We start from the raw sequence: 26113 nt of genomic DNA on the forward strand, positions 1-26113 counted from the left end.
GAATCTTTGGCTAACTCTAGTTATCAAGCTCGTCACGATATATATCATCGGATGCAAAACTAATAGGTACGTAGTCTAAATCCAAAACCCGTAGTAACACACGATCGAAACGTTGCTAAATATGGAAAAAACAATGCAATCCTTTAATATAAGCATTAACATATACTTGTTAATCACTTTTATCTTGATTCAATTATTGTGCAAGAGGCATCATGATTCATGAATAAGTTTAACCTGTATATACCACATTCAACTTGTAAGAGATACATATATATATATATATATATAAAGAAAAAAAGAAACATACATAATATGCAACATGCATGATTAAAAAATATATACGTCATTTGTTTTGGGTTTAGGATAAGCATGACATGTTCATAATTTTGGCTAATATGACAAAACCATGCACAGTTGAATCATGCAACATGGTCTTTGTGCTATTCGCCGTAATCCGATTCGTGATCTATATCTCTCATATCCGACTCTTTTATTTCCATAGCATATATATAAAAATATGTTTCATTAGGGAAAAAAATAGCATTAAGAAATATTATGGAGAATGACGACATCTTACTTTGTTTTCTATATTTTTCTTCTCATATATCCCTCTAACTAATTTTTCTCCAATAATTAATTAAATCTCGTTATCAACATGCAATTTGAAAACCATTAAAAGTTTAAAACACTATATATACTTTAACATTCTAAATTATTACATATATGTAGGTTGTATAAGAATTATTCTCTACAACATTTAATATATTTAACCAAATGAATTGTAGAAAATAATATTAATATATATTACCTAAAATGACCTTGATAAGTACCAAACGTCTAGAAATGCATGCAACATGCTATATATAAGTGGACAATATCTCATATACGATCAAAATTCAAATCGTATTATTATTTTTTTCTTATCGTAATAATAGGCAGATTCTTCTGTATAAAAGTCAAAGGACAAAAAAAAATGTCATTATACGATATGCAATGGAATTGTATTGTAACGTAGATTGTGACAAGCCTCGTAGTGTAAATAAAATACAAATATCTAGATGTGAGCTTACCTATGAAGTCTAAACATTTGATTTTTAATAGAAGTTTATATGGGTTAATTAAAATGATCTAATGAGATCACAAATTAACAAAATAGGAAACGTTTGAATTTGACTCTAATGGATATTTTAATTAAATAATAGGAGCTAAGAACTTAGGCAGATGCCAAAAGTCCAAACTAATCTCAAAATTTGGCCTAATACATTTACCACCTTGGTTTATTATTTTTTCACATTTTGTTTATACAAAACATATTTTGTGTTTTTAGTGAAATATTCAGATTTATTTTTAATTTCGTAACAAACATGATTGTTTTACTCAAAAATCGATGATTATTGTTTAGCTGATAAAGTAATTGAAAAGGGCTCTAATCTTAGTTTTCCAAATTTAGAATGAATTTGTAGATTTGTAAATGCTGTTCTCTTTTGCTAAATTCAAAACATAGGCAATCATAGTCAAAATACATAAATGAGAAGACTCTAATCCTAGTTTCCCAAATCTAAGACCATCATTATCCATAGTCTCATAACAAATCTTAGAGGTAAGATTTGTTAAAAAATCCTCTTGCATAAGAGACATCTCTTCACAAATCTTGGCTCTAAGATGTATTAAGAGACTATGGATAATGATGGTCTAACTGTTAAATCACCATATACTAATATTTTGTATCAAAAATGTAGAAGAGATATATAATCTTACAATAATGATATTTATCTATATATATCCCAATACATAAGATAAAACAAACTCATTGAAAAAAAAAATCCTTCATATTTAAATCTTTAAACATACCCTCTAAACGTAAATTTTCATAAATTGTAATTTAGTGGTTTGTGCTAGTGTCGTTGATGCGTCACTATCCATGTTTTAATTTGTATATTGCATGTTATTAAAAAAAAAAATTATAGAGCAATATATAGAAACATAAACGTGATTTTCAACATGCAATTTTTTATTTTTTATTTTTTTGTCATCAAAATATGCAAATTATAGTTATATTATTATAACTAATAATTGACCAAGAAGTTGTAATTATAATTTATAAATGCAATATGAATGTACATCTCTTTAAAATACCATAAACATTAATTGTACCATCTATTAATCTATATACTTCATTAAAATAAAATATAAAGAAAGAAATATGAGTTTTTATCTTTATTAGGCCTTTTCAGTCTGAACCATACATTCCCCAAAAAGAAAATGTAAACTGCAACAATTTTTTTTTTTTTTTTTTTTTTAAACAATTTTTTTTTGAAATTTTTACAAAATAAAACAGATCAGAAAAATAAAAATAAAAAATCGGCAAAAGCAAAAAGACGACTCAGGAGACTGTGAGAGAGAGAGAGAGAGGACTTGGCTTTTGCATGGAAACAACATTTATAACTTCTCCCAATTGAAGAAGAAGAGCTTCTCCTCTGTCCTCTCTATCAACAACATACAAAGAAGACGACGACTTATTTATCATCTTTTTACACAGCTCAATTTAGGGTTTCTCTCTTCTTCTCCTTCTTCTTCCTTTTGCTTCTTCGTTATCCTTCTTCTCCAGCTTTCAGGGAGATTCTAAGCTTCATCTCGGTGAGTTCTTCTGCGATTATCTGATTTAATTCCATTTTCGATTTGGTTCTCTGTTTCTTCTCCAAATCTATTGTATTTGTCTAATTAATTGGATTAAGGCTAATACTGTAATATATGAGCTGTTTACTATGGGTGGAATTGCATTGTGCTCATAATTTTGAGTATCTGGTAGTCACTGTTTTTGCAAAATTGGAATAATATGTTTTCTTATTCATGTTTGAATCCTCTGCTTTTTCAGCTTTAATTTTTTTAGCTTGAAATTTGGATTTTTAGCTTTTATTTTTCTTTGTTTTTATTTAGTGAAAAGGGAAGCTTTGAGAAGGAGGGATGAATCATTGGTGAATGCTCGCTCCAGGAGAAATCTGTCATTTTCATCACATTTGTGTGGAAGCATCTGAGTTGAAGAGAATGGACTGTTGTTCCATCAATTCCTAGTTTGGATTTGATTTATATCTTTATTGTGATTTGAAACTCAAGTGTTTCTGAATGATCTCAACTGTTAAATTAATTATATCATGTGCTTAGATCATGGATTTGAACCTGGTAAGCCATCAAATGTAAGGTTTGATACTATGTTCTGAAATCACCAGATCCTTGTCAAGATGGAAACAAGGTGTGTGTTTATTGTTCCTTTGTTAACAGACAATGCAAGCATGTGCCTATATATGTTTTTTGTTTTGTTTTTGAGTTTCTTAGATCTGGGATGTACTTTTGTCTTTCCTCAGGGCTGGAGAGAGAGAATTCTCAAATGGTGATGTTTATGTTGGTCAACTCAGAGGAACACTTCCTGATGGGAAAGGAAAGTATGCATGGCCTGATGGAATTATCTATGAGGGTGATTGGGAAGAAGGGAAAATATCTGGGAGAGGGAAACTTATGTGGTCGTCTGGAGCTAAATATGAAGGGGATTTCTCTGGGGGATACCTTCATGGATTTGGCACATTGACTTCGCCTGATGGATCTATCTACGCTGGAGCTTGGAGAATGAATGTAAGGCACGGTCTAGGAAGGAAAGAGTATTGTAACTCTGATGTATATGATGGCTCATGGAGAGAAGGATTGCAAGATGGCAACGGTAGTTATTTTTGGTACAATGGAAACAGGTTCATTGGGAACTGGAAAAAGGGTAAAATGTCTGGCAGAGGAGTTATGAGCTGGGCAAATGGGGATCTGTTTAATGGGTTTTGGTTGAATGGTCTCAGACATGGCTCTGGAGTTTATAAGTATGCTGATGGTGGTTTTTATTTTGGAACCTGGTCCCGTGGCCTTAAAGATGGGAGTGGAGTCTTTTATCCTGCTGGAAGTAAACACCCGTCTCTAAAGAAGTGGCATCGGCATTTTGGTTACGATGACACTGGTAATTTCCTCCTCTCTCATAATTCGACAATCAATATTGATGATTTGCGGACTTCCAAAGCTGTGTCACGAAGTCTTTCTGAGATAACTACAACAAGTGGACTGACGAGAACTTCAGAGAGGTATCCTGATGATTATTGGAGCACCAGTGATCCTCCACGAGACTTTATGCATCACGGGCCCTCATCCAAGTCTGCACGGTCTGTTGACTCTGGCCAAAGCGAGGGACGGGATAAGAACCCTATCGTTTTTGAAAGAGAATACATGCAAGGTGTTTTGATCAAAGAAAGAATTATGAGTTCTATCGACATGTCACACAGGGCTAGACCTTTGAATCTTACTAAAGAAGTCACAGTTAGCGCTTGTGTGAGCTTTCTAGCAGGAAAATGGAACCATTATCTAATGCTTAACCTCCAACTCGGTATCAGGTAAACAAGTTTAAGACACAAGTCATTTTATCTTTGTGGAAGCTTATGGACAACCAATTTAAATAGATCTTAGTTATCCAAATGACAAGAGAGAATCATTCAAACCACTTCTGAACAGTTTCTTCATTCTCGTATGATCTTGAAACTTCTCAGTAGCCTAAACACAGTTATTCTGCACATTATGATTTGATTAGTGAGTCAGTCCAGAACACAAACAGTCAGACCATGCTTGTACTAGTTTTTCTCTTACCAACAAATCTTTTGAAGTTCACAGGTATACTGTTGGAAAAATTACACCAGTGCCTCCGCGGGAAGTTCGTGCTTCTGACTTTGGTGAAAGAGCCAGAATCATGATGTTCTTCCCAAGAAACGGTTCCCAATATACACCTCCGCACAAGTCCATTGATTTCGATTGGAAAGACTACTGTCCTATGGTTTTCAGGTAAACCTATTTTATTCCGCCTATTCTAGAAATGCTTTAAATCAGCAAACATAATAGCATAATAGGCCTCTATCAACATACATATAATAGTATCATATGTCTGTATCAATACGTCTATGAATTTTGGAAACAGAACATCAATGTGAAATCCTTTTGTTAAAGATTCAAACGGAAGTATCTGCCAGGTCTTTAAATTACTGATCGATAATACCTTTTGCTTAAGGATCATATCATGGTCAGGGATTTTGATATCTGTTAACCAAAACACGTGGGTAAGAAGTTTAAAATTAATAATCTTAGTCATATAGAAGTCGAAATAAATTAGGTATAACAGTAACTTTTGTGGAATGATGCTTTTTTTCAACACATTAATCTCCTCTCCTTTTGTACTTTTTGACAGATTAAGATGATTCTTTTACTCATCAACGCTTTTCTTAGTGTATTAAAGATTGCTTGTTCTTTCTAATTATTTACTATGCATGGTTTGCAATGGTATATAGGAATTTAAGGGAGATGTTCAAGTTAGATGCTGCAGACTACATGATGTCTATCTGTGGCGATGATGGCTTGAGGGAAATTTCGTCCGCTGGAAAAAGTGGCAGTATCTTCTACCTTTCTCATGACGACAGATTTGTGATAAAGACATTAAAGAGATCTGAGTTGAAGGTTTGATAGAACTAAACCAAGCTTTCATCTTTTCTTGCTTGTTGTTAAGCATAGTAGTGGTTTGGGGGTATTGTAAAACCCTTCTTGATTTTCGGTTAAGTTAGCTGATTCGTGCTCCTTTTGATTTCTTTTGTTGCACTTTTAGGATGCATGTGACCTACATATAGTCTAGCCTGTCTTTCCTTGTATGTATTTTCTTAGTTAATTATATAATCTTTAAATTATAAGGTAGACACATCTCAGGGGTATATATACATGTGTATGACTGAGAGCATCTCATTTTCTTATAGGTTCTGCTCAGGATGTTGCCTAGGTACTATGAACATGTAGGAGACTATGAAAATACGCTCATAACGAAATTTTTTGGAGTTCACAGGATAAAACTCAAGTGGGGTAAAAAGGTGATAACTAGTCTGATCCCTTCTATATGTTAATTCCATTATATTTCATTTCTCTTTAGCATGAGCTTTGTGTTTCTCCGACAGGTACGATTTGTGGTCATGGGGAATATGTTTTGCACAGAATTGAAGATTCATCGCCGCTATGACCTAAAGGGCTCAACTCAAGGGAGATATACAGAAAAGAATAAAATTGCAGAAAAGACTACCATGAAAGATCTTGATCTGGCTTATGAATTTCATATGGACAAGCTGCTGCGAGAGGCTCTCTTCAAGTAAGTTCTCTACTCATTTTCTTCTTAACCCTTTCCTTAGTGATACATGTCAGTTGAATGATATATTAGTCATATACTTGCTACGGAACCTCTACGTTTTATGTGCCATTGTATTTATGGAAATTTATGGTTTTTTTGTGAAATCTTATCTAGAAATTGTATATGTATTTTTTCAGGGGAATAATTTCTCATTGTTGCTTAACTTATTAAACCCATCTCTGCAAGACCTGACTGATAGCCTAGTGAACTAACTAGTATTCAGAGAACTGAAGCACTTAATAACTTCTCTGTACCTAGATATAACAGAATCCTTCAAAAGGGAAAAAGCAGCTATGTCCTGTGAATTTGTATGCACTTTTATTTAGATAATTAAGAAGATAGGAAAATTACTTGCAGAATAGAGGGTTATGCCAAATGTCTTACTGTCACCGCTGTCTCCACACATACTATTAGAAATTTGGAAATGAGATGTTTGCTCTTTTTTCCCTGGCTTTAAGTTTAGTTTTGCTTTGAAGTTTTTGTATGATGTTTCATTTGCTTTAACTTGGATTTTTTCATTATTTTTACATTCTTATACACATAGTATCATGATTGCAATCCTAAGGACAATTGGGTCTGTCTGATTGTTTGTGGAACCTCATTGTTTCCCACATGGCAGGCAAATTATTTTAGACTGTTCATTCTTGGAATCTCTCCAAATCCTTGATTACAGTCTTCTCTTGGGATTACATTTTAGAGCTCCCGATCCACGTACTGAAATGCTGGATCCGCCCAATGAAATGTCAGATGAAGAAAGTGATAGCGTTGCTTCTGTTGACGGTAGGCCTCAGTTCTTTAAGAGACTATATATTTTTAGTTTAGAGAGAATATTCATTCACTTGCTTAGATAAATCAGGTGATTAGTTTCTTACTACACAGTATATGGTACAGTTCTTATCCTCACACATGGATAGTCTTTGTATACTATATACTACATGTCATGGATTTCTGTTTTCTTACAGTTTTTGTTTTGTGTTTCGTCAGTCAGTTTGCCCCGTGAACCCTCCAATCCTCCGAAAGGACTATTAATGGTTACTCACGAACCCAATTTCGTTAATACCGCCCCGGGTCCTCACATCAGAGGTAGCACACTACGAGCATTCTCTGTTGGCGAGCAAGAAGTTGATCTTATTCTACCTGGAACTGCAAGGTTAGTCGCGTCCTGCCAAAACCTAACTTCACTCCACATGATCACAGTACAAAAACCTTATTTCCAGTTTATAATTGTCCCCAACCATACCTTTGGAATTATATTCAGGCTCCGGGTGCAGTTAGGAGTGAACATGCCAGCTCAAGCCCACCACAAACTCGGTCAAGACAAGGAGGAGTCAGGAACAGTCGAGCTCTTTGAAGTATACGATGTGGTTGTGTACATGGGCATCATTGACATCCTCCAAGAGTACAACATGAAGAAGAAAGTGGAACATACTTGCAAATCTATGAAATATGATCCGATGACAATTTCAGCCATCGAGCCTTCACTATACTCTAAACGATTCATCGATTTCCTCCTTAAGGTATTCCCAGAAAAAGCATAGAGAGATAAACAGATCATTATGGTTCATGATTTGACACGGTCGATAATATTCTTTCCTGTTCATAAGCCATAAAGTACCCCAGAGGGGATTAGGCTCGTAACGTTCTTATTTATATGTATACTAACATTTAGGATCTTATACTTTAAAACAGTTTTTGTGTACTATTGTCATGAGTAGATTTGTGTCACTCTCTTACTGTGCCTCACCACTAAGCTACTACTGCTGAGTCGGGTTGAGGATAGATATGTACACTAATAACCATTTTTGAAATAAATTGACACCGTTTACAATAATTGATTGTATAGAAAAAAAGGTAAAATATTATATGATACTTTCCTGAGAATCCTTTTAAACCTTGGCTGATTCCAAAACTACAAAGGTAGATGTGTTACACATCATGTGTATTAGAGACTCTTGAAACAAAATCTACATATGCATCCTCAAAACCAGCGATGGATTCTTGCGTACCAAGAAAAATACGGTCTCCTTCAAGATTTAGAGTCGCTACGACTTGATAATATGCTTAATGAAAAGCGAACTACTCCTCTTTTCTTGAGGTTATCTTTACAAGATTCTGATCCAACTTATTGGTTGGGAAGATCTAAAGTTGTAGCATTCTAACCATTAGCATGAATTGAACAAGGCAATAAAAAAACACTTCCTTGACAATTTGAACATAACTGTTGGTTCTTTAATTGGATTTGGTAGTACAATTACTCCTTAATCAAAGAACCAAATAGTAGAATATCAAAAGAATGAATGCACCCCTAGGTTAGCTAAATATTAAACTAAACCGGACATATTGATCAAATCAATGGATCAATATTGAAATCACTAAACAAATCATCATCTAAATATAAAGTATCGTCCTCGCTCACCAAATGATTACTTGCAGAGCCAGAAGTGTCCCCTTGATTCGTCGTTGTCTCTTCGCTACGAAGCTGAAGAATCTCTTCCTCATCCTCCTGATGAATCACTAACCTCCCATCTCGTTGATTGCTCTTCACGACACCATCTAACCGGGCTCTCGCACTGTTCAACATCCTTGAAACCGCATCAACCGCCTCTTTCAACTCGTCCACGTTCTCCGACATGTCAAAACCTTTGTCTTCCCACCAAAACCCTAACCCTGATCTCTTCTCTTGGTTCGCCGGAAGTACTGGAGGCTGGTCGTAGAGCAGAGAGGAGACAACCTGGTCGACAGAGGAATGGCCAAAAGAGTAGAAAGAAGCGTGAGAGTTTGAAGAGACAGGAGTGGCTAAGATCGCGATTTGAGAGTCGGGAGAGAGAAGACAAAGCTCCGAAGCTTTACGGTAGAGACCGTTTCTGCGTTTGGTGAAAGCAACTGTTTTGGCGTTCTTGTTTTGGATTTCAGAAATATTGATCTTATGTTTTTTGCCTCCCATGTTGAAACAATCACAAGAACGAAAGCGAATTACACAAGCAAGACAAAGCAAAGAGATTTGTTTGCAAAATCTTTACTCTCTTAATTAGTTTTATACGACTCTCTCTTCTCATCATTCCTTTTTTACTTTTATTTGTGTGTTCCATTATGGATCTTTATTATTCCTTATTCATAATCTTTCCATAACCTGATTTTTCCAAATATTACCCAAAGAAAAATCTTTTATTTTATTTTATTTTTTCCTTCGAACTAATTTCTTGCTTACACAAACAAATCTTGTTTCGTATGCCGGAACCGCAAGGACCGTAACCCTAGTCTGTTTCTTGCTTATGGACAAACAACATAATATTTTCTTTCTTTCTCGTATCATTTTATATATATGGTAACTTGGGTTTAAAGGTACACCAAAGCAATCCTAACAAAATTCACTCCCCGGTCAATTGCATTTTTGTTAAAACGTACTTAGAGCATCATTAATGATGGTCTCTTAAAATTAGCTCTTAAATAAGAGCTATAATCTTTAACATTATGAATCATTTGCCATTTATTTTTATTCACAAAGTTACATAAGATTGATTTAAGAGACCACATACAATGGTTGGTCATAATTGGTTTGGTGGTGATGTGTGATCTTTTGATAAGTATCTTCTTATACTTCTCCTCATACAAGTTTTTGTAAAAAAAAATAAAAAAATCAAGGGTCTGAATCTGATTATGGAAAAGTATAAGATTATTTCTTACGTTTGGTCTATTCTCTCATTCATATACAGTACGTTTAATTCCGACGATACTCATTATTTGTAAATGGATTGGGTTTAATTACAAGTAGACCAAAGTGCTACTTTACGAGGACCCTTTAAAACCAAAGTGCTTCAGTTGTTTCAAAAACAATTTTATTTGTCTAGTTTAGTTTTTTTTCCTACATTGCTTCACTCAGTGTCGCAACTATATTCTCAAATGACCTTCCACCGAAATTGTCAATCTTTTTTATTTTTTGAAACAGGCTTTCTTGAAATTGTCAATCTTAAACCGATGTTTCTGCTTTTTATTCATCATTGTCTTGATCAGCTTGAAGATCAGGTGTATAAAATGATATAGAACGATCTAAATAAATATATATTGTTTACAAATTACAAGTTCATAAACTATCTAAAATTCATAATTATTATATTTAAGAGTTATCAAAGCATAAATTTATTTATGAGAATGTTCTCCACCTAATAAATCCTAATAAACATAGGGACCAATGCCTTCTTGATTTTATCATCGTCATGTGACGTCGTGTCATCTTCTCATATTCATCATTAGGATGGATGAACCTTATTCCCGGCAGCAGTCTTCCAAGCAGACCTCATGGACGCGGCGGCTGATCCCATGGCCGCCGCAATATGCCGTTTGGCCGCTATAGTAGCCGCTTTCTCCAATAAATTCCCACTTCTCCTAGCAGTCTCAGCTTTCTCCTCAAGCTCTTTAAGCTCAGCTGCCTCCATCCTCTCCATCTCCTCCAACGTTCTCCTATACTCCTCCATTCCCCACTCCATATCCCTATAAAAATAAACACCATACAAAAAATATTCACATCTCTCCAGATCTATGAAAAGTTGAAATTAGCTAGAAGGAGGGAGAAGAGTCTTTTTTTATACCGATCGAGTTCGAGTTCAGCTTCATATAAAGATTCTTCAGCTTCTTGGAGTTCTTGTTCTTGCTCGGATTCCAAAGCTGCCCAAGCTTTGTAAGAATCGACTTCGAAGAGACGCATGAGGTCTTCGATTCTTGAAGGGTCGAATGTTTTGTCGACAAGGGCTTGATCGGAGAGGAGAGTGAAGTGGTGAATTAGAGCTTCCATGTTTTTTTTTGGTGAATTGAAGATGGCAGAGGAGAGAATCGAATGATTCTTTTGTGATTGTGGAATTTTGCAACAAGTGGATATGACAATAATGTAAGGCAAAGAGAGAGAGAGAGAGAGAGGGTAAAGTTTTACCGTTGGGGATATTTTGACGAATTGTCAAAAGTTGAAATGATTGATGAGTGGTAAAAAAAAAAAAAAGATTAAAAGTGGCCTATAAAGTATGGAGAAGACTGAAGACCGTTGCTTTTAGCTAACCTTAAGTATAAACACAATACTAATTGGTGTATGTGTATACCTAGAACTTAATTAATCCCACATTTTAGCTAACAGCCTAACAAGGATAATAATTTTTCTTAAGCGTTTATCTTTAATATATAGTATCTATGTCCTTTGCTTTAGGATTTTAGTTGGAATCTAGTTTTACTTGCATGTATGCTTGCTTTTGGAATTAAAAAAAAAAAAGAAATAAAACTCACCAATCGTTTGAATTGAATAAAAGCTGAGAAGTGAGAAGAAATATATAACTAAATATCAAATTAAGCAGAAAATAAAAGGTCAAAGACAAAACTACAGTAAAACCTCTATAAATTAATACTCGATAAATTAATAATCTTTATAAATTAATAAATTTCTCCGGTCCCAAGTTGGGACCAGTGTAATTTTAGACATAATTCGATAAAATAATAAGATAATAATTTTTTGAAAATTCTTTGTAAATATATGGTTCCAACAATATTATAAATTAATAATTAGGTAAAATTTTTAAAATATATGTATATATAGACACATTAATTTTTGTTAGAATTTATTTCTAATATTTTACTATATCAAAAATAGTTAGCATTCTCTTTCAAGACATAATAATTATTATTTTCTTTGTAATTGATTATATAAAATACTAATTATCATGATTAAATCTTATTTTTAATTATTTTTTTGAAAAAACTTTCCAAATTAGGAAAATCTCTCTATTAATTATCGATACCTCTATAAATTAATAGATTTTCATGGTACCAACATTATTAAAAAAAAGTTTTCTAACATTATTAATTTACAGAGGTTTTACTGTAACTCAAACCAATATCTTGCAAAGATTTCTCTAATCTGTTAGCAAAACAAACATGTATATAAACAGAAGAAACAAAAGGATTGTTCCACAAAATTAAATAAAAACGTTTGCTTCCTACTCTCCTTCTTGTTTGATAACCTTATGAATAACTTTTTAGGAACTATGGAACAAATGTGCCACACATGCCGACGTAGCCCAGCCGCGACCCATTGTTATGCAGAAGCGACTAACCTGTGCATTGGATGTGACTGCATGCGACATCGTGGACCTAATGCAAGACACATACGTTACCAACTTTGCGAAAAATGCTGTGTCAATCCAGGTTTAGTCTTATGCTTCGACCACAAACTCGTTCTTTAACAATCTTGTTATTCACAAGATTACAATTGCGTTCCCAATGTCCATCGCTATGAAGTCGTCAATCCTGCTCTTCTACATCTCCATAACCCCGATTATGATCCGCATCGAGCGTACGCTGCCTCGAGTAGTAAACATCCAGAGAAGACAAGGGCATAACAATTGCGAGAGATGTATGTTTGCAAAGCTGTGTGAATCATGCGTAACTTCAGACATTGTCGTTTACTGTGGTCAAAATGAACACCATTTCTGCTATAATTGTGACCGAGTAACTCATTGTACCAATAACCAGGTCACGACCGTGGAGCCGCATATGAGGTTTGTGCTTTGCGTGAACTGCAAGAGACTCTGTCGCAATTTTCTCATTCAAGACTCTCGTTTCAGTTTACCACCAACTCATCCTCTAGTGGCAGCTGCCGAGGAGATCTCGGCTTCGTCGGTCACAGGGCCAGGTCAACAAGATGCTAGTTTTATATCTTTGGGATTGAGCATATGATAAATTAATTTCTATTTCTATTATTGCTTTTGGATTTCACAAAAAAACAATAAAAACCAGTCTTTTGGACTGAACAAGTTAAGGGAAAAAAAAAAAAAAAAAAGTTAGTGAACATGGTAGGTAACGTCGGTTTGATATATTTATAATTTTATTATATAAATAAATCATATAAGACGAATGCAATAATTTTTACTACATTTTATTTCCCTGCTTCCTTTACAAAGAAAGCCCTAATTCTTACCGTAAAAAAGGGTTTTATGTCAATGAGCAGATATGTGGCAGAGATATCTCGATTTTTCAAAAGATATAATAAAGATCTTTTGCATTCTACCGTGTAAGGGGAAAAAAAGTTCTTCATATACTCGTGCCCTGTCGAATTACAAGGGTGATAGGTTTGCAGTGTTGCAACAACGCATAAGTACAAGAGAGATTAAGATTTGGGTGACAGAGAAGAGAATTGGCAACGGGGATGATGGAGACAATGTGGTGTGGATTAAGTTCATGAATGTCTCGAGACCTAACTTCCCCTTGGTACTTGATCACATGTCTGTAAGTTACTTCGTGGATCATAACATCTATGGAAAGAGCTTCGTTCTGTGTTGTTATAGCAAGAGACCTAAACAAGCTTGGGTCTATGTTGTTAGGGGAGATATGTGCAAAAAGATTAAGATAGATGGAGTGTCATGTCGGTTTCAGTCCGAAGTCTATATTCCCAGTTTGATCACCATTTCGACATTCGCCGAAGATAGTGAACATGATGAACTTTTACAAGTTTGATTTCCATTGTTGCGTACGTTCTTGTTTTTATTGATTTATTTGAACCTTTAGGTTAAATATAATTCATTATTATAAAGATCAAACTGAACCAAACTGCATGAAATATATTTTATGTTATATGCACCACCGGATGCTTAAAAAAGCTCTCGTCTTATAGTACAAGTTACAATGACACGACCAAAGAGCATTCGTCAAATAATCTATTGCTTAGCAATCAATCATCAATCGGCTCTCTTGTCTGAACAACAGGTATTGATATATTACAAATATCATGGTCTAACTGATATTGATAAACGTTACCGCCAACGGTGAGCTCTGTACACATGAGCCACGAGACAAAGATGAATAACAAACCTATCATCGATCAAGATCAAGACTTTAACCAAACAGGTTCGGGAGCCCAAATCACCCCAAGTTACTGTCGTTTTAAAGATGGAAACTTGACAAAACTAATATTTGCTGATTATGGTAACGTCGGTAGACCCTAAACGTCGGTTTGATATATAATTTATATACACAGATCATATTGGTCGAATGCATTAAACTTTTGTCCTACAATTTATTAGTCCCCTATTTCCTTCACAAAGAAAACCCTAATTGTTCTTACCATGAAAAAGAAAAAGAAAACCCTAATAGTTGATCTTGCCATGGAAAAGAAAACCCTAATGGTGGAACCGAGAAAGCTTCCACCAGATATGGAAGAAGAAATACTCTTTCTAGTTCCTTATCTATCTCTCGTTCGCTTCAGAGCCGTTTGCAAAGAGTGGAACAATCTTTTCAACACTAAGATATTCGTCAACAGAAAATTCGCTTTCAGCCACCAAGAATTCATGTTGAAGACACATTCCCATATCTATTCGTTAAGCGTCGATCTCAACGACAACCCAACTATAAAAGTCACTGATTTACGCTTTGATTCACGCTTTGATCCAAGCTTTGATTCAAGCCTAGCCCGTTATGATATTAGTGGGTTCTGCGATGGTTACGTGTTGATGAAAGGCTCAAAAGAAAGATGCTTTGTTTGGAACCCGTTGCTGAGACAAACTTACTGGATTTCATCACCCATGGGTGATGAGATATGTGACAAAAGAATGGGTCACGATGGTGGAAACCCTGAAAAGAGTTACAAGCTTATTGGAAGGTTCGGTACTGATTTGATCCGTAAAGTTGCAGTCTTGAAATTTGCAACTAATACGTGGGATATTACTCATCTTGATTGTGCCAGTATTGGCGGCAATGTGTTCGCATCATACGACTCGACTAGTAGTGTCTCTCTGAATGGAAATTTTTACTGGACAGTTGATAAGTATCCCGAGACTGGCGAGTGTTTCATCAAAATGTTCGATTTTTCGAAAGAGATGGTAAAGATTTTTTGCATTCTACCGTGTAGAGGGAAAAGAACGAATTCCTATATTCGTGCCCTCTCCATTTACAAGGGGGATAGGTTTGCAGTGGTGCAACAACACACAATTACAAGAGAGATTAGGATTTGGGTGACACAGAACAAAATTGGCAACGGTGATGATGGAGACAATGTTGTGTGGATTAAGTTCATGACTGTCCCAAGACGACCTAAAATGCCCTTGGTACTTGATGACAAGTCTAAAAGTTACTTCGTGGATCATAACATCTATGGAAAGAGATTGGTTCTGTGTTGTCATTGCCTGCATTCTGAAAATGCTTGGGTCTTTGTTGTGAGGGAAGAAGGTACGTTCAAAAAGATTAAGATAGATGGAGTGTCAGGTTGGTTTCAGTCCCAAGTCTATATTCCCAGTTTGATCAACATTTCTAGAAACACATTCGCTGAAGCTAGTGAACATTATTAACTTTTCCAAGTGTGATTTCCATTGTTGTTGTGTTCTTTTTATTTATTTATTATTAGGTTAATTTCATTATTATATAAATACTACAATAATACAAGTTACATTGACACGACCAAAGAGCATTCGTCGAGTAATCTTTTGCTTAGCAATCAAATCAGCTCTCTTGTCTGAACAGAACAACATGTATTGGTCTATTACTGACACTCTGCTAATAGAAGAAAAAGCTCTTCATCAGTTATGGCTCCCATTTCCATTGCTCTTTCCAATACACTTAATCCTCCACCATCCTCTATTGATGGACGAGCACCTCTGTCAAATTATAAGAAGAGAGACAGGTACAGTAGTATTAAAGCAAAAAGTTCCTAATGAGGTGAGAAAACAGGTACTTGATTAGTTAGTATGTTACCTTCTTAGTAAAACCTTTGCAAATGTGTTGTTTCCTGATGCGATGCAATGGTGTAACGGAGTTCTTCCGTGATAATCTTTCATGTTTATGTCAGCCCCGAACTGCAACAACAGTTCAAGCAAGATTGGGTCACCGCTTTGACATGCCACATGCAACAGCGAACAGCCTTGAAGACAGTTTCTTGCTTCGTTCGAATCCTTGATTCTTTGACACGCATTTGGGTCGTGCCTTCTCTTTGCTTCATCTGGTGCATCAACATGGTGATGGTGATATGCATCAAGGTCAGTAATATCATCGAACTTGGTATTGATGATATTCTCATCTGCTGTTACAATGAGTCGGTAGATGTCTCTTATGTTCTTGCTTTGAACCGCTTCCCATATTCTACTTGAGGCAGTAGAGTTTGCTTCCCTTTCATCTTTGACAACCAGGACTTTCTCCAGGTACTTGGTTAGGCATAAACATTATCAGGTTTAGTATAATACGCCTTTTCTATTCAAAAGCATATGCTTATTCGGATGATATATGCACCAAGTCACATGAATCTGAGGTGTATGTATGTGGAAATTTTGAGCTAAATCTCTCATACCTTTCCGTGAATGTATTTCTCCTTCAGAGTAAAAGAATCTTCAGAAGATGGTTTTGGAACTGCTGCAAGTGTGTCTGTTGATCCCTTTTCACTGAAAATATTCAACAGAAGATAGGAAGGTAAATAAATTTATCAATCCTATGTTTTGGCACACTTGTAAAAATAGAAGCTTGTAATAAAAGATGAACAAATGATTTTGATTCAAGTAATGTTTTTTACTTCAAAATACAAACAATCTAGTTTTCCTTTGAGATTTCATACCCGTCATCGTCTAGGTGAAGCAGCTCCTCCCAAACCGAATTACAATAAGCATTGCCTAAGTTCCGAAATAAGTCCAAGATTGTAGGTTCCCACACTTTCACATCCAATGTGAGTGATCTCACCTGCATACATTCTTTGGCATTAGCTTAAACATCTAAGCACCAGGGGAAAAAGCTGATGGCTCATACACAAAAGTTCACTTCAGCATGGTATATAAACACTTCAAACATCATATTGAGCACTGCAAATTCTGCTATACAAATTAAACTAGCTCATACAATCTCAAAGACATTGAACAGAAGGTATGTAATATCGTATCAAAAGAAGCAAATTACCTTGGATATATGAACGCCAAGATTCCGGTGAACACCAGAGCATTCGATGCAAATCAAAACTCCAAGATTCAATGATGCCCAATCGGGGTCAGGTGAGTTGCATTCTGCACATTTGTTATTTCCAGGGATTCCTCTGAGTATTGTAAGGACGTCATCCCCCATATTAAGTCTTTGATTACAATGTTGTTTTTGATCCAGGGTGAGTTCATCATTAGCAGGACCAGAACTAGTATAGTTTTTATCCAAGTATCTTCCTGGAGACTACAGGAGATAATAGAATATATATATATAAGCACGAAATCTTAACTCTCATATTCTAAGCTAGAGATTAAGAGAAACTCTGAAACTCATATTGTGTAAACCTGTTGCAGAAAATGAGAATTCAGACGTGTTGCTATAGCTGCTGTGATCTTATTGACCCACTCCATCCTATCAGCTCCATTTTCAGCCTGATAGCATTGAGACATAATTTGTGTTAGACTCCTGAAGCTATATGTTGCTCCCTCGTATATTCAGTACCTGTAATGTGTAAGTCTTTTGAGGAGAAATAATTCTAAAACAGAGACGAAGATTTGTGTCCTCTGCGTCCAATTTTATCAGTGATGTGCGGAGATCGATCATATTGCAATCTAGGCTTCCCTGCGAAGCTGATCGATTGTGTCTAGAACGAAATCTCCCAAAGACGCCGCTGTTGTGCTCACTTAAACCACTGTAGTAATGCTGAGACCCCTATAAAGAGAAAAGGATGATTAGATGGATAAAAACTGAGGTGAGAAAGACTTGTTTAACAGACACAGACCAAATCATGAGAAAGTGCCAGGTAGATCTATAATTCGTATCTACCAACGTTCCTAGCTGTGTCAAACTAGGGAAACATTACATACTGGATGGATAAATGATCAACTGAGAGGCTTCCTATTAATTGATAGCAACTGCAATGTTTTGGATACAAGTCCACTGACACTGAAATGTCTGACATTCAGAAAATATAATCTTACATCATTAGTTTTAAGTTCACTGTAACGTTTGGACACCTTTCACCACAAGAGGTATAGAGTTAAGGTTGATCAAGCAATTCTATATCAATTGAAAGATTAAGTTCTCATTGACCTTTTCTTGTTTTATTCTAACATCATGAAGTCATTTACCGTTTCAAGGGATAACGAGACCAAGGAAAATGTAAGAAACTGGACACTGGCATCTAGAACTATAATCAAGTTCGAAAGAACTTATGGATCTATCTCATGGAAACGAGACAGTAAAAAACAGTTTGGCACACATACCGCTGATTTATTACCGGTGTTTCTGTAATAGTATAGAGATCCATGATTGTCAAGTACAAAAAACCTTCTTTTCCAATCAGCTCTCAAACTAGCTGATCGCTTTAATAGATACCCCTGTTTAATTACCTGCATTAGTACAGAAGAGATAAGACGACACAATTAGCCTGTATGAAAATTGAAGCAATTGATGCGTATGAATTGTCACCTATTTAGTCATCTTAAATCTCAGTGTCTGTGTAGAATGCCAACTCAGAGATTGACACTATTGCTTTAACTTTATAAGTATACATATGACTATATGAGAGCTGGGTTAATCGTGCCACTTAGAAAACAGCAGTATGCAAGCAAGATCCTGTACAGAAATATGGCTATATCCCCAAACAGCGAATGTTAAGTCTTTGGACATACTATGCCACTTTTACTCATTTTACAGTGGGAAGACAAGACTTAGCCAACTTTTTTACCAGAGAACCATTGGAACAATTAGTGAAAACTATGGTTTGCACTTGACTACTACAAGAGGGAGTTGGAGACCCTTACTTCCTTATCCGCTGTTGAAATTGAATTTGCTTCTACGGTTTTACGCGGGGTAGCTCTATAAACATGGTTTCCATCAACAATGGAGGGATCTGCTTGAGCAGAGGCCTGTTGGCTGTCTAATTCAGACTGAGTCCTGAATTCTTGAATGCGTCTTGCAAATCGATCTTGTTCAATCTTAGACTGTTCTTTTGATTGTTGTGCATATGTCAATACCTGTAAGAAGAAAAGTAGCAAGTAGCTATGTAAAATAATCATACTAGGAAACAGAGAGAACTATTTAATGATCAAACTTGTTCTCCTTATTTTCACTATTGGAATCAAGTTGACATTAAGGTTGTATACCTGATGGATATAAGGCGCCAATTGACTCAAGAGATCATACCCCTGGAGCACAAAGAGACCACATAAGGAATACATCGTGGCACAGATGTTGCCCTTACTTGGTCACACTTGGTGACATCTCTAAATGCAAAATAAGAAGAAACCTACAAGCTTAAAATATCTCAAATGGGAATCCATAATAGCACTTATAGATTCCAAGAACTCGTACTTCTTTTTCGCTTCAATGGTCATCAATGAGTTTACCTGCACTCCTTAAACCAAAGATAAAACCATTTAGACGCAGAAAGGTCAAAAGGCAACAGTAGTAGTAGCTTCTTTTTGTAGACTTAGCGTACTAGATTGAAACGGCTTTTCTCAAATGCTGACTTCGAGTTCTCCAGATCCTGTAGATATGACACTACAAATTCATTAGAATCCGAAATATATAACATAAAACATGTACACACATCACTACATGCGATTTTTTCTTGAATATTATATATATATATATGAATTACAGTGTCAATACCTCTTCCAACTCAGCAACAATGTCTCCTCTTGTATTCTTCTTTAGCGACACAAACTTTTCACGTGCCTTCAAATGAATAAGAAAATTCATTTCATAGCTTTAGATTAAGGTTACCATGCACAACGTTGTATCTTTATTAGATTATGCATCAACTACGATGCTTGTCACTTTGTCAGACTCCCATATTTGAAAACTCTTTTGTACTATGCAGAAGATGAAAAGAAAACTTGCACCATTTTTTTTTTGTAAACTTGTTTCGCATAAACAAATAAACTTCCATATAATCTCTTTTTAAATGACCGGACACCAGCCATTTTCCATATTAGTGAGACTAACAAATAAACTTAGTTCTAATCGTAGTGACACCAATAACATAATTTATAAGAGATAAATAAGGCATACCTCTCCATGCACAATAATAGGTAAGTGAAGCTCTAGACTCTATTCAATTACCTGATCGTAAGAATGGACAGCTTTATCGAAACGTCGCCGAGACTCCTGAAAAGGTAGAAAATTGTTAAGTAATTTGAGTTTTTGAAAACAGATGTTATAGATCAATAGAGCGATGAATATACTCGTTATTCTAAAATGATTCACGTCAAGAAAAGGATAATAAGAATACGCCAAACGGGAGGAATATTTTTTTATCACGTCAAGAACTTGTCAACAGATGAATTCAAAATATCAAAAACTTATCTTCTGTTTATTGATCAATATCGAGTCTATAATACTTGACAATCACAATCTACACTTCACAGTACATAAAAAAAAGTAGAAAACAATAAAAACTTGCAGCACAAAAAAAGTTACCTTTGCTTCTTGTAGATCAACAGACATAAAGTCTGTCAGCCTCTCAAGTAATAGATGCTCCACCTACAAAAACACAACAATTCTATAAATGATGCAGTGAAGGGCAACAACTTTGAAGCAATTAATTGAATTTTGGATTTTAAACTCACAATACAATTTAGATTTCTGTTCATTAAGTTTTTGCATCTCTCCTCTTTTTTGACACAGTATTGTTGATTACCTAACTCTAAAATAAGTCTCTACCAAACATTTGAATGTATGAACAAAACAAGACAATTACGACCTACACAAATTTTAGCGACCAAATTACAAATATATAGCTACCAATAATGACACACCACTCAGGACTTGACTGTTGACTGATATTTATGTGTATTCACAAGATGCGATGGGAGTTACCTGTGAGCGAAGAAACTCTTTATAAGAGGAGAGCTCCCGAAGTGTATTTATAAATTTAGATATTACTGGACCTGGTGCCACTCAGAAGTATAACAACAAAATAGAATCAGAAATAAGAACTTCAAGATTTTCTTAGAATTCTTCTATGTTTAGCCAACCATATCATAAGAAAAAAAAAGAGTAGGAAACTAGAACTCATGGACTTAGAGTTCATACATAATTATCCAGAAGGCTATATGTGAAATCAAAGGGACAAGGTGAACATAGAATGCAACATAGTTTTTTTATATCAACCAAAAGGCCCACAATCTCCTCGGCGGAGAATGTATCATACTTCATCGCACCTAAAACTAAGTAATCTACCTAATACGGGGAACCAAATAAATTGAAAAGTAAATCCACAACCTCCAATTGAAACACTGACAGGATCATCATGTCCAGCACCAAACTCTTCCAGAGAATCTGCAAAGGCACTGACTCCAGTAGCTGCCTCTCCCAAAGTTCCCCTATGACCAAAATAAAAAATAAACAATGCATTCCAATCAAGATTTGATAAGCTTCCATTTAACTTAACGCATATCACTTGCATTTTACGGAAAAATGGTACAAAAGTTCAAGAAAAAAAGCTTAAGCCTTATATGGTCAAACAGTTGAAGAGATAGACTGGTTAATAAGACAAATGTTATATAGCAGAGAAAGATGATAAAGACATTACGACAAAAACGAAAACAACCAAAAAAATATAAGCAGGTAGATTTTATTCTTACATGAACTTCTTAACACCTTTGAATAACTTCTGACAACGATCTTTTAGCTCATCAGTTGTCCCTTCCAAGGAGTAAACCTAATCCAATCAACCAAAATAACCAACCAGAGAATAAAAGTAAGACGATCAAATTCAAATCCCAAAACTTTATTGGATCCACAATGGAACATAAAGTACCTGTTTTTGAAACATTGGGGAATCCTCAAGATTGATAAAACCCGCCATTGTAAAGACAAAACACGAAGAAGCTTCAGATTAAAGTGTACGAATCGAGTCGACAAGACAAGACAAGTAGACCCTCGATTGCTTTCTTTTGCTATTTAATCTTCTTCGATTGGAATTGGATCTCGGGAGTTTCAGAGACGTTTTCAGCTGTTTGATGTTGTTTTGATTTGCATTGGGAACAACAGACAGAAAAAAAAACTGTGAACTCATTTTATTTTAAATTTACAAATAGACCCCTCGTTTATTCATTCGTTACAGAAACGGGAAAAATATTATACAAAATCAATCTCGTATTTTTTTATCGTCTTTAGAGTTAGTAATTATTATAAATTATAAATTTCATTTATTTTTTGAAAAGGAAAAGTATTATTGATATATTATTTATTAATTTATATAGTGTTTTAGTGACTTATCTTTTACCATTTATCAAGATTTTATCAAAGTCTTTTAAAAGTTGATGCTATTAATTATTAATTTGTAAAAAGTCATTTCTGTTATTCAACTAAATAAAAATAATTTTGATTGTTAATAAATTGAATCATTATGTTATTGGTGATATGATTTTAAATACTTTTCTAAAATCAATATTTAATTTATTAATAGTCAAAAATTCTTTTGTTTTAAAATCCATGTATTTTGATTTTATAATTAATAAAAATTTACAAATTTTATGTGGATTTACGAATCAATAAACCAATAATACTCCTTAAGCATTTCTTTCGTTGCTACAAGCGAATAAAGATGCCACTTAATAAATCTCATACCAAAAAGAGATGAGGTCATGACAAAATTAAAAGTAATACAGGGACTTATTTGGATGCTTAAAAAGTTTCAGTATTTTGGTGAAAATAGAGAAATAATTGGTGTGTGTTTTATGAAAATTTTCCAAAATAAAAATTGTTCGGTATTGAGTTTCCAACAACATTTGAACCAAACCGAAGAAGGGGTTGTAATAAACACGGCGGCTATTTTCAAAACCCTTCGCCGTTTGTTGTCATCTCCTCGCCGCCGCCTACTCTCTTTCTTTCTCCCAAAATCACTCAATCTCTCAGCCACCGGTAAGCTTCTTCAACTTCTCTCTTTTAATCCAAAACTACTGCTTTCGTATACCTTGTGGTTTCCTTTGTAAAACCCTTAACTTCTCTGTCTCAATTTGGAAGCTAATAAAACCCTAGTGTTTTGTTTGTAGACCTAGACGACAAGGATGGTAACTAAAGAAGAGAAGAGATTCGCCAAGAATTTCAACATTAACGATCTCCCCGACGTCCCTGCCGGACTTCCTCCGCATCTGAAACACCAGCAAGCCCGCGTCGTCTCTAAAAACAACGCTTCTGCTAATGTAAGAACGAACTATTCTGGTTCGAAATTAAAGTCTCTTATGCTCTGTAACGTTGGTTATAAGCTCATCTAGTTGTAAATTTTGTAGCTTTTCTCAATGTTCTTCTCTGGGTTAGAGTAAAGTTCATCTTTTTCCTGTGAAAAGCTGTTACTTTATGGGTTTGGGTCTTAGAGGTTTATCATCGCTGTGTTCATGATATATAGTAAATATCATATTTTTCCTGTGAAAAGCGCTGAATTTGTGAGTTTGGTCTTAGAGTTTTACAAGATTACTCCATGGGTTTAGTCTTTTTGTTTTGTGAAAACAATATGATATCGAGTGATGATGGTTTGAATTTTGAAGTTCTTAATTTTGTGTTTGTATTTTCTGTAGGCTGAGGGTGACAATGTGCAACTAGGGAACTTCTATGAGGATTTCAAAGTTGATGTGATTAGTCTCACAGAGAGAGATATGCAATTCGATATGATTGGTATTGATTCAGCGTTTGCCAATGCATTCAGAAGGATCCTTATAGCTGAGGTCTGTCCACTTTTCACGCAACCTCTGATGAATCCCTGAATGTCGTAATCTTAGTTTTTCTTTCTTTATTGCAGGTTCCTACAATGGCTATTGAAAAAGTATTAATAGCAAACAACACATCGGTTATTATAGATGAAGTTCTTGCTCACAGGATGGGTCTTATTCCAATTGCTGCAGATCCAAGGCTCTTTGAATATTTATCCGGTAAGAATATATTCAGTGGCATGGGATCCATCTCCGTAAGCAAATATGTCTTCTTGTTAGCTTGATTCTTTATCTCTGTGTGATAGAAAATGATCAGCCGAATGAAAAGAACACCATTGTGTTCAAACTCCATGTGAAATGTCCGAGAAATAGACCACGTCATAAAGGTAATATCTGTTCTTTTAGTTAGCATCAGAAGATTTTCTTGTTTTATTATCAGCTCAGTCTCTCATGAAAGATGCCATTCTATTTTGTTGTAGTTCTAACCAGCGATTTGAAATGGTTACCAAATGGAAGTGAGTTATTGAGAGAGTATGGAAATTCAACTTCAAAACCAAAAACTTACACTTCATTTAGTTGCAGCCAAGATTCGTTACCCGAATTTGCTGATAATCCTATCGCTCCGAGCGACCTTGATATCTTGATTGCAAAACTTGCCCCTGGTCAGGTAGTGTTTCTATACATTATATACACCTAAGCGCACTATACTTGCAATGAGAGATGAAACATGAGCATCTTCTGATATCTCTTTTTTCCCAGGAAATCGAACTCGAAGCTCATGCAGTCAAGGGAATTGGAAAAACACATGCAAAGTGGTCCCCAGTAGCGACGGCTTGGTATAGAATGCATCCGGAGGTGAGGAGTTTATACCTCAATCTTTCATGCTTTGTGGGAAATAGCTCTTTCCTTTATTCTTGCCTCATCCTAATCTTTTTTTTGTGTAACACCTTTGTTTCTACTATCTTAGGTGGTTCTACGTGGGGAAGTTGAGGACGAGCTTGCTGAACGACTTGTAAAAGTCTGCCCACAAAACGTTTTCGACATTGAAGACATGGGCAAAGGTGAAGTTAATTAAACCTTCTCAAGTTCCCTTCAATCTTTCTCACTTGTTAACACCAAAATCTGATGAAACCTATAGAACTTGGAAAATTAAGAATTTTTTTATTCCTTACTGACTGACTTGTTGAATACAGGTAAGAAAAGGGCAACTGTAGCACAACCGCGTAAGTGCACATTGTGTATGGAATGCAAAAGAGACAATGATTTATTAGAACTTGTGGATCTAGGCAGTGTCAAGAATCATTTTATATGTAAGAAGAGAAAGAAAAGAAAAGAAACACTCCTTTTGCTCTGCGATTCATGATATGAAAGAAGTGTAATTGAGTTCTCTTATTGTCTTCTGTTTTCTCAGTTAACATTGAGTCCACCGGATCATTGCCCCCGGAGGTTCTCTTCACTGAAGCTGTGAAGATATTGGAAGCTAAATGTGAAACAGTACTCGAAGACTTTTGAGTTTCCGGGTTTAGTTCAATTTTGAGTTGTCTGTCTATCATCACTGTTTCTCCTACCAGCAACAAACAACATTGACGTTTCTATTTATAGTTGTGTGGTTACAATTTGGATTTCAATAGCCTTGCAACGTAACAAAAACCTGAATCAATTTGTAAATCTGTTTCAGTTTAGTTTGGTTTTAAACCGGTTACTGAAATGGCTGATAATCTTAATTGCCGGTTTATAAGAATCATCTATATATATAAAGTTAGCTTTTTCTCTCTTCTCATGATGCCACCTAAGCATCCACCTAAGCCACATTTTTGTTTGAACATTAAAATAAATTTAAAACATTCATTTAGTGCATATTTATGTTACTTATTTTATTACTAAAAAGTTTATATAAATAAAAATAAATTATGTAAAAAAATGAAATGTTAAAATAAGAAAAACAATACTTTAATTTTTTATTGGTGGTAATAATATAATTCAACTTTCATTTTAAATTGATTATAATTTAATATTTTAAATATGTTACTGAGTTTTAGAATTGAAGTAAAGTTTAAATTTATGGTACACTAAAACAACATTTATGTAATTGTATATATAAAATTATAAAGAGAAAAAATAAAATGAAAGTTAAATATTAGTTTATAACATGATCAAAAAGAAAAAAAATGATATTTCATAAATTGAATCAAATGATTTTAATCCAAATTTGAGTATTGAAAAATAAAAATTAAAGAGAAAATAATTATAA

At 34.8% G+C, this 26113-nt stretch overlaps 7 protein-coding genes and 1 pseudogene across 8 annotated transcripts; 5 read left to right on the forward strand and 3 right to left on the reverse strand.

The window, feature by feature from the left end:
- The first annotated feature begins 2378 nt into the window (after positions 1 to 2378).
- On the forward strand, positions 2379 to 8072 carry LOC17894105 (phosphatidylinositol 4-phosphate 5-kinase 8). The gene is made up of 10 exons (XM_006300706.2): positions 2379 to 2637; positions 2938 to 3250; positions 3363 to 4421; positions 4696 to 4863; positions 5364 to 5529; positions 5820 to 5930; positions 6015 to 6202; positions 6861 to 7021; positions 7226 to 7391; positions 7500 to 8072. Exons 2-10 carry the CDS (start codon positions 3240 to 3242, stop codon positions 7777 to 7779), a joined length of 2310 nt encoding a protein of 769 aa, XP_006300768.1. The 5' UTR covers positions 2379 to 2637; positions 2938 to 3239; the 3' UTR covers positions 7780 to 8072.
- Positions 8073 to 8585: 513 nt separating this feature from the next.
- LOC17895207 (agamous-like MADS-box protein AGL97) lies at positions 8586 to 9185 on the reverse strand. The gene has a single exon (XM_006301246.1). The coding sequence runs from the start codon at positions 9183 to 9185 to the stop codon at positions 8586 to 8588; it is 600 nt and encodes a 199-aa protein (XP_006301308.1).
- A 1082-nt stretch (positions 9186 to 10267) lies between these two features.
- LOC17894530 lies at positions 10268 to 11156 on the reverse strand. The gene is made up of 2 exons (XM_006302911.2): positions 10828 to 11156; positions 10268 to 10729 (listed from the first exon to the last, which is right to left on the reverse strand). The coding sequence occupies exons 1-2, from the start codon at positions 11028 to 11030 to the stop codon at positions 10489 to 10491; spliced, it is 444 nt and encodes a 147-aa protein (XP_006302973.1). The 5' UTR covers positions 11031 to 11156; the 3' UTR covers positions 10268 to 10488.
- A 2072-nt stretch (positions 11157 to 13228) lies between these two features.
- Positions 13229 to 13732, forward strand: LOC17894694 (putative F-box protein At1g58090). The gene has a single exon (XM_006301295.1). It carries the CDS (start codon positions 13229 to 13231, stop codon positions 13730 to 13732), a length of 504 nt encoding a protein of 167 aa, XP_006301357.1.
- Positions 13733 to 14379: 647 nt separating this feature from the next.
- LOC111831910 (putative F-box protein At1g58090) lies at positions 14380 to 15010 on the forward strand. The gene is made up of 2 exons (XM_023787476.1): positions 14380 to 14893; positions 14958 to 15010. The coding sequence occupies exons 1-2, from the start codon at positions 14380 to 14382 to the stop codon at positions 15008 to 15010; spliced, it is 567 nt and encodes a 188-aa protein (XP_023643244.1).
- On the forward strand, positions 15011 to 15558 carry LOC17894581 (annotated as a pseudogene).
- Positions 15559 to 15573: 15 nt separating this feature from the next.
- Positions 15574 to 22178, reverse strand: LOC17894208 (ADP-ribosylation factor GTPase-activating protein AGD2). Its single transcript, XM_006300553.2, has 19 exons — positions 21972 to 22178; positions 21796 to 21872; positions 21434 to 21534; positions 21029 to 21099; positions 20630 to 20692; positions 20273 to 20317; positions 19820 to 19885; positions 19647 to 19694; positions 19459 to 19554; positions 19312 to 19353; positions 18970 to 19182; positions 18430 to 18555; positions 17666 to 17875; positions 17509 to 17595; positions 17147 to 17407; positions 16812 to 16933; positions 16551 to 16641; positions 15962 to 16407; positions 15574 to 15864 (listed from the first exon to the last, which is right to left on the reverse strand). The coding sequence occupies exons 1-19, from the start codon at positions 22017 to 22019 to the stop codon at positions 15750 to 15752; spliced, it is 2328 nt and encodes a 775-aa protein (XP_006300615.1). The 5' UTR covers positions 22020 to 22178; the 3' UTR covers positions 15574 to 15749.
- Positions 22179 to 22955: 777 nt separating this feature from the next.
- LOC17895595 (DNA-directed RNA polymerases I and III subunit RPAC1) lies at positions 22956 to 25570 on the forward strand. 2 transcript variants are annotated; one of them, XM_023787721.1, is made up of 10 exons: positions 22956 to 23077; positions 23195 to 23358; positions 23731 to 23877; positions 23952 to 24081; positions 24168 to 24248; positions 24342 to 24529; positions 24622 to 24717; positions 24830 to 24923; positions 25056 to 25172; positions 25274 to 25570. In XM_023787721.1, the coding sequence occupies exons 2-10, from the start codon at positions 23224 to 23226 to the stop codon at positions 25372 to 25374; spliced, it is 1089 nt and encodes a 362-aa protein (XP_023643489.1). In that variant the 5' UTR covers positions 22956 to 23077; positions 23195 to 23223; the 3' UTR covers positions 25375 to 25570. The 2 variants fall into 2 exon arrangements, with proteins under 2 accessions (XP_023643489.1, XP_006302444.1); XM_006302382.2 differs by having other exon boundaries at positions 23209 to 23358.
- Positions 25571 to 26113: the final 543 nt, after the last annotated feature.

This window comes from Capsella rubella, unplaced genomic scaffold (assembly GCF_000375325.1).
Source record: "Capsella rubella cultivar Monte Gargano unplaced genomic scaffold, Caprub1_0 scaffold_2, whole genome shotgun sequence".
In the NCBI taxonomy this organism is placed as follows: Eukaryota; Viridiplantae; Streptophyta; class Magnoliopsida; order Brassicales; family Brassicaceae; genus Capsella; species Capsella rubella.

Coding starts and splice junctions, on each gene's coding strand:
- LOC17894105 (XM_006300706.2), top strand. Junction 5,931..6,014: donor AACTCAAGTGGGGTAAAAAG/GTGATAACTAGT, acceptor TTTCTCCGACAG/GTACGATTTGTGGTCATGGG. Junction 6,203..6,860: donor CTGCGAGAGGCTCTCTTCAA/GTAAGTTCTCTA, acceptor CCCACATGGCAG/GCAAATTATTTTAGACTGTT.
- LOC17895207 (XM_006301246.1), bottom strand. CDS start 9,185: ATGGGAGGCAAAAAACATAAGATCAATATTTCTGAAATCCAAAACAAG.
- LOC17894530 (XM_006302911.2), bottom strand. CDS start 11,030: ATGGAAGCTCTAATTCACCACTTCACTCTCCTCTCCGATCAAGCCCTT. Junction 10,730..10,827: donor GCTGAACTCGAACTCGATCG/GTATAAAAAAAG, acceptor TTATTTTTATAG/GGATATGGAGTGGGGAATGG.
- LOC17894694 (XM_006301295.1), top strand. CDS start 13,229: ATGTGGCAGAGATATCTCGATTTTTCAAAAGATATAATAAAGATCTTT.
- LOC111831910 (XM_023787476.1), top strand. CDS start 14,380: ATGGAAAAGAAAACCCTAATGGTGGAACCGAGAAAGCTTCCACCAGAT. Junction 14,894..14,957: donor GTTCGGTACTGATTTGATCC/GTAAAGTTGCAG, acceptor TGATTGTGCCAG/TATTGGCGGCAATGTGTTCG.
- LOC17894208 (XM_006300553.2), bottom strand. CDS start 22,019: ATGGCGGGTTTTATCAATCTTGAGGATTCCCCAATGTTTCAAAAACAG. Junction 16,408..16,550: donor AGAAATACATTCACGGAAAG/GTATGAGAGATT, acceptor TGCCTAACCAAG/TACCTGGAGAAAGTCCTGGT. Junction 15,865..15,961: donor GCAAAGGTTTTACTAAGAAG/GTAACATACTAA, acceptor ATAATTTGACAG/AGGTGCTCGTCCATCAATAG.
- LOC17895595 (XM_023787721.1), top strand. CDS start 23,224: ATGGTAACTAAAGAAGAGAAGAGATTCGCCAAGAATTTCAACATTAAC. Junction 23,359..23,730: donor AAAACAACGCTTCTGCTAAT/GTAAGAACGAAC, acceptor TATTTTCTGTAG/GCTGAGGGTGACAATGTGCA. Junction 24,924..25,055: donor CATTGAAGACATGGGCAAAG/GTGAAGTTAATT, acceptor TGTTGAATACAG/GTAAGAAAAGGGCAACTGTA.